Source organism: Sorex fumeus, unplaced genomic scaffold (genome assembly GCF_029834395.1).
Source record: "Sorex fumeus unplaced genomic scaffold, SorFum_2.1 ptg000036l, whole genome shotgun sequence".
NCBI classification, from domain to species: Eukaryota; Metazoa; Chordata; class Mammalia; order Eulipotyphla; family Soricidae; genus Sorex; species Sorex fumeus.
The window spans coordinates 23,687,501-23,700,000 of record NW_026606093.1 but is presented as its reverse complement, the minus strand read 5'-3'; the positions used below and the strand labels follow the sequence as shown (position 1 = coordinate 23,700,000).

At 54.6% G+C, this 12,500-nt stretch overlaps 1 protein-coding gene across 1 annotated transcript in view; it reads left to right on the top strand.

The window, feature by feature from the left end:
- CRACR2A (calcium release activated channel regulator 2A) overlaps window positions 1–11,708 on the top strand; it is a 101,096-nt gene extending 89,388 nt beyond the window's left edge. Inside the window, exons 16-18 of the mRNA XM_056117789.1 lie at window positions 7,085–7,186; window positions 9,623–9,699; window positions 11,624–11,708. Coding sequence (XP_055973764.1) covers window positions 7,085–7,186; window positions 9,623–9,699; window positions 11,624–11,708 — 264 coding nt within the window. The remainder of the gene's footprint in view (window positions 1–7,084; window positions 7,187–9,622; window positions 9,700–11,623) is intronic.
- Window positions 11,709–12,500: the final 792 nt, after the last annotated feature.

Sequence of the window (12,500 nt, the reverse complement as noted above, 5' to 3'; positions counted from 1 at the left end):
GCCTATATGTGTGTATGAGTGTGAGTGTGTGCATATGTGAGTATGTGTGTATGTGTGTATGAGTGTGTGTGAGTGTGTGTATATGTGGGTGTGAGTGTGAGCGTATATGTGTGTACGTGAGTGTATATGTGTGTATGTATGTGTGAGCGTGTGCGTGTGTGTGTGAGTGTGTGTGTGTGTGTGTGTGTGTGTGTGTGTGTGTGTGTGTGTCCCTGGAAGACTCTCATGGGCCACAGGAAACTACAATGCTTTGGCACAAAAGAAGCCCAAACCCATTCTTGCTTTCAGAGGCTGGAGACCTCCTGCCCCTTCTCCCTTCCTCGTCCTGGAACGCCCGCAGACCTTCCTCGCCCGCAGACCGTCCTTGCCTGCAGACTTTCTGCACATGGAGGCCCGACCTGGGCTCACCTGGGAGGGAGAGGCCAGCCTTCTCCTGCCAATCTCTTTCCCCTCCCCCCAAACCTGGTTTGCAGGGCTGCTCCTTCCCCTCTTCCCACCCCACCCTGCCCTGCAGCCCCTCTGCAGGGGGAGATTGAGGGTCTCCTGTTGGATCTGGAGAAACCAGTTCTGCTCTGAGGGCAGAGGACCAGGCAGAGAGCAGAAGGCTGGGTGGGGGGCGGGCACTGTGTCCGCAGGCAGAGATAAAGAATCTAGCCCAAGCCCCAAGGGCTGAGAAATCGCCACTGAGAGACAGACCAGTGTCTCTTGGTTGGCTCAAAGCACTTACTTCCAAGAAGGGACATTCTGGGGCCCCGGGGAGGGAGTGGCCTGCACAGGGACCCGCCAGTCTCCAGGTGGCCCTGGGGCGGTGCCACGGCCCCTGCACTGGCGTCTGTGAAGCAAGTCACTCATTTCTCTGTGCTCCTTCTCCCTGATCTCTCCAAAGAGACGCTCCCGGGGGCCAGACCCTCACTCTTGGCCCTGCCTCGCTCACCGCCCGGCTGCTCCTCCTGAACGCTTTGTCACGGGTGACAAGGTACAGCACAGAGCGAAAAATAGCAGTTTGATTTGTTTCCCCACGTTCCAAGTTGAGCTGGAAGTGCTGGCAGTTTCAAACGAGCTACGCAAATAAATCTTGTTTTGACTCATAGTCCAGGGGGTGGATAAATATGGAAACCCCCAAGATATAATTTTGCAGTCTTTTTTTTTCTTAGCATAACTGCATGCTTAATGTGCTGAGAAAAAATATATATATATTTTTGTTTTTTTGCTTCTCACGCCAGAGAAACAGCCGCACTATTTCAGTGCTTTTTGCTAGCCTCCCAGCAAATAAATATTAACACACACACACACACACATGTGCACACACACACACACACACACACACACAATTATAACTGAGCAAAGCCAGCCTCTGTCCATCTGTGCTGAATGCCAGTTCCCTGACAGGGCTTGTTATTTAAAGGCAGGGATGGGTAATCTTTTAAATTTCAGTGTCTGGCTTTCAACGAGCCCTAGCACAGAGGTGCTCCAGATGATGGAAGATGAAGAGAGACCTTTGGGTCAGAGCGTCCGCCAGACAGAAAGGGACTTCAGGGCTTGACGCGTGGCTCAGAGAACAGAGACTTGGCCCAGACGAGGCATGGAGAGCCAGAACAGACCCCGGGACCCCGAGCTGGACCAGGGCCCAACTTGCTACCTTCTCTGGGGTCTGGCATGCTGATGGGCTTTCACCAATTCTGGTAAAATGCCCCCACCAGACACTGGGTCATCCTGTGGAGGGAGGTTTGGACCACACCTGGCACAGGCTCTGTGCTCAGGAGGGACCCCTGGAGTGACCTCTGGCTAGCTTGCAGTACTGGAGATTCGAACCCGGGTCTGGGGATTTGAACCCCTCCCCCTCCCTCCCTTCCTCCTTGCCTTTCTTTCTCCCTTGCCTTCCTTCTTTTCCCTTTGCTCCTTCCCCTCCCGCCCTCCCTCTCTTCCTCCTTCTTTCCTTCCTTCTTTCCTTCCATCCTTTTCTTTCTTCTCTTCTTTCCTTCCTTCCCTTCCCTTCTTCTTTCTCCCTCCCTTCCTTCTCTGCTTTTTCCTCCCTCCCTCCTTCCCTCCTTCCTTCCCTCCTTCCTCCCCTTCTTCCTCCCTCCCTTCTTCCTTCCCTCCTTCCCTCTTTCCCTCCTTCCTTCCTTCCTTCCTCCTTCCCTCCTTCCCTCCTTCCCTCCTTCCTTCCTTTCTTCCTTCCTTCCTTCCTCCTTCCCTCTTTCCCTCCTTCTTCCTTCCTTCCTTCCTTCCTTCCTTCCTTCCTTCCTCCCTTCCTCCCTCCCTCCCTCCCTCCCTCCCTCCTTCCTTCCTTCCTTCCTTCCTTCCTTCCTTCCTTTCTTCCTTCCTCCTTCCCTGCTTCCCTCCTTCCTTCCTTCCTTCCTTCCTTCCTTCCTTCCTTCCTTCCTTCCTTCCTGCCTCCTTCCCTCCTTCCCTCCTTCCCTCCTTCCTTCCTTCCTTCCTTCCTTCCTTCCTTCCTTCCTTCCTTCCTCCCTTCCCTGCTTCCTTCCCTTTGTTCCTTCCTCCCTCCCTCCCTCCCTCCCTCCCTCCCTCCCTCCCTCCCTCTTTCTCTCCCTCCCCTTTTCTCCCCTCCCTTCCTTCCTTGTCCTCCCTTTCTTCCTTTCTCTCTTCCTCTGTGCCGGGGACTGAACCCAGGACCTCACACACAGTGCAAGGCAGCCCGGCCTCTACACCATGTCCTTGCCCCCTGCCCTACGACAGCCCCTTCTTGGCCCCACAGGCCTCACCGCTGTCCTCAGTGGGCAGAGCCTGGCTACCGAGCCTGTGGCTGGCCCCCGCTCCCGTCCTTGGGCACCTGGCACCCCCATTTCCAATCATTCCAAGAACCTGGGTTAGAATTCTGCCTGGAGATCTCGAGTCTGATGCTCACATTTTCCAAGCGTCTCCTTGACGAGAAATCCCACGGGCCTTAGTCATCCTCACACATGAGTCTCCAAATATCTCCCATGCGGGCTCCAGACACCAGCCTTCTGGCCATCGCGGCTGCCTCTTCCCTTCTGCTTTGGCAGCGTGGGGATTGGGGGTGGGGGTGTGAGTGGGGCCTCCTCTGGGCTGACCGCCTGGTGGAGGGGGATTCCCCAAATTGGGCGTCGGCCTCCTGGGGTGTTCCGATTGCGGATGAGGAATTGGGGGGTTGCATGTTCATGGCAGGGGGCACCGCGCCCCTCCGTGCTGTTCCGAGCAGGGCTGGGTATGCCACAGACACCGCTGGCCTCATGCTGGTGGTGTTCCGGGGCACCAGATGGGATGCCGGGGACCAGATGGAACCCAGGTGAGCCACGTGCAAGGCAAGCATCCCCCCTCGCCAATGGGCTATCGCTTTGATAGCCTGAAGTCCTGCATGGAGAGAATTCTAGCTCCTGGGCTGCCCTGTATCACTGTTGAAACTTAGAACTGTGAGGAAAGGTTTGGGGACTTGAGGGACCTTTCCTCGTTGCCCTCTTTTTTTGTTTTTTTTTTTGTTGTTGTTATTGTTTTTTCCCCCCGCTTTTTGGGTGACGCTGGCAATAACAGGGTCTTTGCACTCAGGAATTACTCCTGGCCGTGCTCAGGGGATGCTGGGAATCGAACCCAGGTTGGCCACGTGCAAGGCAAACGCCCTACTCGCTGTTGGGCTGGAGTGATAGCACAGCAGGTAGGGCGGTTGCCTTGTATGCAGTGAACATGGCCGAGCTGAGTTCGATTCCTCCGCCCCTCTTGGAGAGCCCGGCAAGCTACCGAGAGTATCTCGCCCACATGGCAGAGCCTGGCAAGCTCCCCGTGATGTATTCGATATGCCAAACACAGTAACAAAAAGTCTGACGTTGGAGACGTTACTGGGCCCGCTCGAGCAAATCGATGAACAACGGGAGGACAGTGACAGTGACAGTTATTGTTGTTGAAGGATCTTCTATATCCTCTGGGCTTTAAGTTGCTTCTTTGGTAAATGAAAATTATTCTTTTTTTCTCCTGAGCTGCTGTTAAGAACGAATGTCTAGGGGTCAGAGCAATAGGACAACAGGGAGGGTTCTTGTTTTACATGCAGTAGACCCAGGTTCGGTCCCTGGACACCAGCAGGAGTGATCCCTGAATGCTTACCCAGGAGTAAGCCCTGAACATCACCGGGTGTAGCCCCAAGACAGGCAAACAAAGAGAACAGGTGTGTAAGCTGGAGAGCTAGTACAGGGGTGAAAGCACTTTTCCTTGCATACAGCCAGCCCAGGTTTGATCCCCAACACCCCACAGGGCCCACTGAGCCATGCTAGGAATGATCTCTGAGCAGTCAGAAGTAATCCCAGAGCACACTGTGTGTGACCTCCCCACACACACCAAAAAGAAAAAAAAGTTTGGGCTGGAGGGCATTTGCTTTGCACGTAGCTAACCCAGGTTCAATCCCCAGCATCCCATAGGATCCCCCGAGCACCACCAGGTGTAATTCCTGAGTGCAGAGCCAGGAGTTAACCCTGAGCATCACCTAGTGTGACCCAAAAAGAAAAAGAAAATACACAAAGAATGTCTAGACTAAGGACCCCACATTTTGGCTCCATTTCCAACGTCGTTGCTTCTAAACTGGGGATTTAAAGTTGTATCAAGTCAGCCCAACTCTGGGCACCCAAACCGTGGTAAATCCAGCATCAGCTTTGCACCCTGCCCTCATGCACCCAACCCTCTCTACCTAGCAAAGTGCAAAGCTTCTGCCAGGAAGTGTCCCAGCTCCACCGGAGAAGGTCAGGTGGCACTCATGAGAGCTGGAAGTGGCAGCAAGATTTATTTTACACCAGCAGACCCAGAAGAGAAAAACTGCTTCACTCTGAGACTGGAGGGATCACTTGATCACTTGATCACTTGACTTCCCGTTAATCGGCAATTTGCTCGAGCGGGCACCAGTAACGTCTCCATATGTCCCTGTCGCGTGCTAGTGTAGCCCAATGGCGTCTGTTCGCTCTGGGAACATGAAGAGCCTCAAACGGATCGTTCATGATCTTAACGAAGAAGTCTGACCATCTGGTAGGTGGGCGGCCATGCGGTCTTTTGACGTCCCGTGGAATCCAGTCGGTAACGGCTCTAGTCCAGCGGTCGTCTGTAAACCTCATTATGTGACCAGCCCATCTGATTATTGATGCCTTGGCAAATGAGACAGCGTCCCTGATTCTTGATCATCGACAGATGTCGGAACTCCGGATTCTTTCTCTCATTTGAGTGAAACGTGATACTCCAAGCATAGCTCTTTCAATTCCTAGCCTGGGGGACCATATGGGATGCTGGGAATCGAACCCAGGTCAGCCGCATGCAAGGCAAACACCCTATCCTCTGTGTTATCGCTCCAGCCTCTATTATGCACTCTTACTTCCCTACATACAAGTGAAGAAGACTTCCAAGGGGACCCAAGAGTGAGAAAAGTACAGAACCTTGGTATCTGCCTTAGATAAGAAACACGATTTATGCTGGCCGGGCCTGGGCTTACAGTATCCTGTTCTAGTGCTCACCGCTGGGTTCCCACCAACCGTGCCTGGCCTTTCTTAAAAAATAAAAAAGTCTGGCTCATTTTATGGAGTTAGAGGAAAACTGGGGCTGGAGAGATAGCACAGCAGATAGAATGCTTGCCTTGTACACAGCCAATCCGGGTTCGATTCCCAGCAACCCATATGGTCCCCCAAGCCCTGTTAAGAGTGATTCCTGAGCACAGAGCCAGGAGTAAGCCCTACGCACTGCCAGATGTGGCCCCAAAGCCAATAATAATAATAAAGGTAAAGGCCCTCCCGTTGATCGTCGATTTGCTCGAGCGGGCCCAGTAACGTCTCCATTGGAGACTTTGTTGTTACTGTGTCTGGCATATCGAATAATAATAATAATAAAAATATCGCTGAAGCGATAGCACAGCGGTAGGGCATTGGCCTTGCACGCAGCCAACATGGCCGACCCAAGTTCGATTCCTCCGCCCCTCTCGGAGAGACTGGCAAGCAACCGAGAGTATCTCGCCCGCACGGCAGAACTTGGCAAGCTACCCATGATGTATTCGATATGCCAAACACAGTAACAACAAAGTCTCCAATGGAGACGTTACTGGGCCCGCTCGAGCGAATCAATGAACAATGGGAGGACAGTGAATAATAATAATAATAATAATAATTAGAAACACAGGGGTAGGTGGGCAGTCTAGCTGCCTCAGTTGGGTAAGCTGGACCCAGACCCAGCAGGAGTTTCTGTGGACCAGCCTATCTGCTGCCCTTTTGCCAGTGACTATATGACTTTTCGTGACTCAACTGCCGAATGACCGTGCAAGGCCCTCAATGAGACATTGCATACTGTGAGCAAGACCCGGGCTCCCCAGCCGTTCGACTCCCTCCAAAAGTGCCCACATGCAGTGCGCCCATCTCACCAGCAGGGGGTACCCGGGGGCGCAGCCCCTCAGCGGGGAGGGTGGCAGACCCCTGCAGGAGGGAACAGGGCTGCTGCAGTCCCCAGCACAGAGCAGGGGGCCTGTCCCCAGGCAGAAGGACAGGCCTCTCCCAGCAGACACGTGGTGGGGCCGGCTGTCATGTGCTGCAGAGGGTTCCAGATTCTATAATATTTTCAGAAATAAAAACATTGATTTTCTTTTGGGGTCACACCCAGCGATGCTCAGGGCTTACTCCTGGCTCTGTGCTCAGGAATCACTCCTGGGGACCATGTGGGGTGCTGGGGATCGAGCCTGAGTTGGTCACAGGCTAGGCAAGTCCCTTTCCTCTGTGCTGTCACCCCAACTCCCTATCTGTCCTTTGAGCAACGTCCTAGGAAAGGATGGGCATGTCCGTTGCATGTCCCACGTACTGCACCTGGGTTTGAGGGTGCTGGGGGGACAGAGCCCCGGGCACACAGACGGGGCACAGGAGGCCCTCACGGTAGGCAGGGCTGTGGGCTTGGCAGGACTAGTCCCTGAATAATTAAATAATAAAAATAAAAAAGTCTGGCTCATTTTATGGAGTTAGAGGAAAGTGGTCATGTTGCCACGCTTGAGTGACCGCCAAGGGTGCTGGGGCCAGATTGCATCTCTCATTGCATTAAACCCATACCCTTCGGAGTCTCCTTCTAGAACCTTCTCTCAGGTGTCATGCACTGTCTTCTCCAGGAAGCCGTGGGCGATCACCTTCCCATTCTTCTGCTGGCCAACAAAATTGACATAGAGAAAGAGCGAGAAGTCCCCCGCGGCCTGGGTGAGCAGCTGGCCAAGGTAACCATCAAGCACATACGTTTCTCCTCCAGGGCATAAGCCGTGGGCAGCTGGGCAAGTGTCCAGGAAGCGTCCAGAGAGGGGCAAGAGGGGTGCCCTGACCCCTTCATGGGAAGGCTCCTGTACAGTGGGATGTCACCATAGAAAGACCTGGATTGCAAGACAGGGGTGACCAGGGTTGACTGGGGACGTTCCCCCAAACCCTCCTCCCTGGGACTCAGAATCACGCCTTCTTTTATGTTTCTTGATGTTTTAGGGGCAGGCACACCCTGCCATGCTCAGACCTCACTCCCGGCTCTCTGCTTAGGGCTCACTTCTCCTGGCAGTGCTCAGGGATTGAACCTGGGTTGGCTGCATGCAGGGCACGTACCTTACCCACCATCCTAGCTCTTGGGCCGGGAGTTGTATGTACATTCTTCGGGAGTAAGAGGTTCCTTCTGGCGTCTGCGTCACCGTCAGGGATGGCGCCTGCTCTCAGAGCAGAGAAACATGCTCCCCTTTGGATAATTCTGTTCCAGAGCCCGTTCTTGCAGTTACAATGCACCCTCGAGTCTGGAAACTCAAGATGAAGTCAAGGCACACCATTAAGATAGGCACGTGCCTTTGTGCCCAAACAGGAACCAGCTAAGCTTGTTGAAGGCCAAACCCACAGCTTATCTGGCCATGAAGGGTGTTTGGGGAGCTGAAGGACTGGGGAAATCGGGGGGGGGGTGCCTTCCCCAGCCTATTGGGCTTTCTCGCGACAGGAACTCCTGGCGTCAGAGACTGGGAAAGTGGGCACAGAGGGTAGGGTTCAGGGGGAAGACAAAAATGTATTTTAGTAGAAGTGCTGGAATATTTGCTGTGAATATTTCAGCAAAATGTGCTTGAGTGTAGGATCTACCCCCGACCCATGCTGGGCATTTTAGAGACCTTTTCTTTAAATTTTTATTAGTGAATCACCATGAGGTACAATTACAGACTTACAAACTTTTGTGCTTGGGTTTCAGTCATACAATGATCGAGTACCCATCCCTCCACCAGTGTCCATTTTCCACCACCAATGGTCCCGGCATCCCTCCCACCCCCCTACCCTGTCCCCTCCACCCTACGCCACTTCTGTGACAGGGCAGTCCTTTTTGCTCTCTCTCTCCTTTTGGGTATTGTTTTTGCAAGAGTTATTAAGTGGCCATTTGGTCTATAGTCGACTTTCAGCCTGCATCTCCCATCCTGAGCGGGCCCTCCTAGCACCCTTTACTTGGTGCATTTAGAGGGTCTTTACCCCAAACTTAGAGGCTCCAGATTCCAAAACCTAGCTGGACCCAAGATCCTAAGTCGGGCCCATTGCATCTCTCTCTCTGTCTCTCTCTCTGTGTCTCTGTGTCTCTGTGTCTCTCTCTCTCTGTCTCTGTCTCTCTCTCTCTGTCTCTCTCTCTCTCTCTCTCTCTCTCTCTCTCTCGTGACTTGTTCCAATGATCACACAATTCCTGAGTGAGGAAAACAAATCGGGTGTCACTCTTCTCCATGAAAGCTTCTCCCTGCTTTGTTGTTTGGTTTCGGGGGATGCCACGGATCGAACCCAGGGCATCACACATGCTCCACCTCTGAGCTTCCTCCCCAGCTTGGTGCCCTCATTCCCTCACCCCCCACCCCCCCGCAGACAGACAGACCAGAGTCAGGCCTGAGCCTTGGGGGAGGGAGGGCAGCGAGGAAGCTGTGCGTGGCAGAATGGGGTCAGAATAGCAGCTTGGCAGAACTTTCCAGATCTGCAACTGCAGAAGTCTCCTCCCTCACCTCATGCCCCCCTGCAGGGCACCATTCCCGGGCCTGACCTATTTGCACTGGCCTAAGGAAGCAGCACCCCCACACCCGCACCCCTGTTCCTTGGGAGTCTGAACCAGACTGGGGTGAACCTTGGACAGTACGTTTCTGTGCATGCCCCCAGCACTGCCTTCTGCCCAGTCAAGGGACACAGCAGCGCCCTGAGCATTTGGGTCTGGAGACTCCTCGCACGGTGGCCTCGTGGCCCTCCGCCCCTCGGCTGTAGGCACAGGGCTGTCTGTGACCCGTGTTATTCTGTGGGCTCATCCACACACCCCACGTGGCTTCAACACAGCCTCCTGCGCCCCATGTCCCTGCCTGGGAAAGAACCGGGCTGCCCCCCAGCATGGGTCTGGGGTCACCCGGATGAGCCCCTGTGGTCCCAGGAGCACTTGGACAAAGCCTCAGGCACCTCACAGAGCTAAGGGCTCCGTTGTCCAAAGGTGGTTGCTGTGTGTCCGGGAACTGGTTGCAGAACTGATGCGCCTCAAGAAACTGAGGAGAAGGACCAGCTCAAGCATATGTGTGTGCTGGGGGACGGTTTAGCGGGCCACAGGATGCCTCCCTTCTCCCTCTCCTCCCCGCTACCCCCCCACAGTGCTCTCTCTGGATTCCCTCTCTGCTGTCTGCTTTCAGGAGAACAACCTCATCTTCTATGAATGCAGTGCCTATTCGGGCCACAACACTAAAGAGTCTCTGCTGCATCTAGCCAGGTAAGGGACAGGAAACAGCCGGTGGGTGACCAGGTGACTGAGGGCCAGCTGGGCCGGGGCGGGGGTGGGGGTGTGAGGGCGCTCCCTCCACTTCCAAGACCCTCCCCTGAGCCCTTATCTCCTCTGCCTCAGGGTCTCTGCAGGGTGGGGCCGGGTCTCTGTGGGACACCAGGACTCTGAGTGCAGTGACAACCTCTACCCATCACCTCCCCACCTCCCACAGCCTTCAGAGTCCCCAGGCAGCTGGGCTTCAGCTTTTTTTTGTTTTGTTTTTTCGGGTCACACCCGGCAATGCACAGGGGCCACTCCTGGTTCCTCACTCAGGAACCACCCCTGGGAGTGCTCGGGGGACCATATGGGATGCTGGGAATCGAACCCAGGTCAGCCGCGTGCAAGGCAAATGCCCTACTCGCTATGCCATTGCTCCAGCCCCAGGTGCTCCAGCTTTTTAAATGCAAATGCTGCCAAGAAGGGTCCGGTCTTCAGCCCTGCCCTTCTCCGCTGGCTCTGCGGAGGTTAGCTGGGTACCATTAGTCTCTGGGTTCCTAGGAGAGGAGCTCTGGTGGGGTCTGAGGGATGATGCATCACTAAGGAACTGGTCCCTGGACAGACTGGCCTCTAAGCCTCTGCCTATTCCAAAGTTAAGAAGATGAACCCAACAAGACTCGATTGTCACTTGTTCGTTCCAACTAGGCATGTGTTTTATTCCATTCATCCCCCCAACCACCCACCCATCCTTCCACCCACCTTGCTATCCACCATCTGCTCATTTTTAGCCATTCGTTCACCTGTCCATATGCCACCTGCCATCTACCTGCCCATCCAGCAGCCTGCCTATCCACCATTCACCCATCGAGTCATCTGAGTACCTGCCATCCATCCCTCACTCATCAACCTACCCATCCACCTATCCATTAATCATTTACCTACTATCCATCCATCCACCCACTCATCACCTTACCAGCCATCCGTCCATCCACCCACTCCTCCACCTGCCACCCATCTGTCTATCCACCCACTCCCCTACCTCCCATCCATCAACTCGTTTACCCCCTATTCATTCACCTGCTCATTTATGTCCGTCTACCATCTACTCATCCATCTACTCATCCATACCTCTACTCACCCATCCATCCATCCATCCATCCATCCATCCATCCATCCATCCCTCCATCCCTCCAACTACCTACTCTCTGACCCAACCATCCACTTTGAAAGTAGAAGACAGTTTGATAAGACACTAACTTAAAAAAAAAAAAAGCTTTACTGCCAAGATTTAATCTGGAAGTATGATTCCATGAGACAGGCCTTCTATAGAATGAATCACCAATAAAGACATCGCTCAACCTCTACGAATCAGATGCCCTATGGCTCCCTGTGGGATATTCCAATGGGGCCATACATAAAAATAGCATCAATGGGCGAGGGGAGCTTCAGCAGTAGATTAGGGTGCCAGCCAGTAGGATGAGGGTGGCACACAGGAAGGAAAAAGGTGAGGAAGGGGCCGCAGGTGGAAGGAGATGGAGGGACATTGCCTTGCGATGTACCAGGCACTGCATAGGCTGTAGAGACGGAGGTGAAGGGGGCGGTCTCTGCCTGGAAGAAGCTGTGCCTTATGGCAGCGGGTAACACACTACAACCCAGGAAGGGGCAAAGTGCTGCCAGAGGCATTTCTATCACCCACGGGCTTGGGGCATCCTGGAGGAGGTGTTGCAAAGCATCCCTCTTGGCAGTACAAGTCAAGAGCCACGTAGCTTTGTTCCACGAAGGTGCCCGGAGCTGCTTCCTTCTGTAAAGTGGGGTTCTCTCCTCAGCATACAGACGGTTTCTGTGTGTGGCCGGGGGCCGACCTTCCATGTGGCCACTTCTGGGGAAGCCCACGGCTTCTCCAGGACTGACCCTCTCTCTGCCCCCACCTCTCCAGGATCCTCAAAGAGCAGGAAGACTCGGTGAAGGAGGACACCGTCCAGGTGAGCCACCCTGCCAAGAAGAAGTCCTGCTGTGGCTGACGTCCCGCCCCCAACCCTGTACCCGGGTCCCCGACGCCAGCCAGCCGCTGCCACCACACCTGCCAGACCTGGGGCTTGGCCACAACTCGCCTCCCACGTGCGGCCACCACAGCACCGGAACCCGGACGCCCTCTTTGTCTGTTTGTTGTCTCCGCTGGTTTCCTCGGGGAGCCAGATGGGGGGCATGGAGAGACAGAGGGACTTTTCCAGAAAAGTCGCCGAGTGCCTTCTCCCACTTCCGTCCTCTCCCCTCCCCGCCCCAGCACTCAGGCAGCGCCTGGCCAGGGGATGGCCCTGACCCTCGAAAACTCAGGAAGAGACTCTTGGCAGAGTTTCCTAGACCTCGCGATGCTCATGGGGTGTCAAAAGAAGCCAAGCTGGGTACCCACGGCCGCTCCTTGCCTCCCCCTGGTCCTTAGGGGTCCGAGTTCAGCTGCTCTCTCATGGGCCAGGGTCCGCCTCCATGTCCACTCTGGGTGTCTGGAATGGCACTGCACACCCTAGAGCCTTCAGGCCCTTACTCTCTGCAGTACCCACCCACACCTCAGACCCCCAAGGCGGGCTGATGGCAGAGCCTTTAGGGAATCGGGGGTGGGGGGTGGGGGGTACCTCCTTCCCCTTAACTTGCACATGAAGATGAAGAGGAGACTAGGAGCGTCCCACTTGCTGCTAAGTAGAGCGCCCATTTCTGGAGGCTAGCAAGAAGGTACACACACACACACACACACACACACACACACACACACACACACACACACATACACACGCACACGCACACACATATTTATCTAG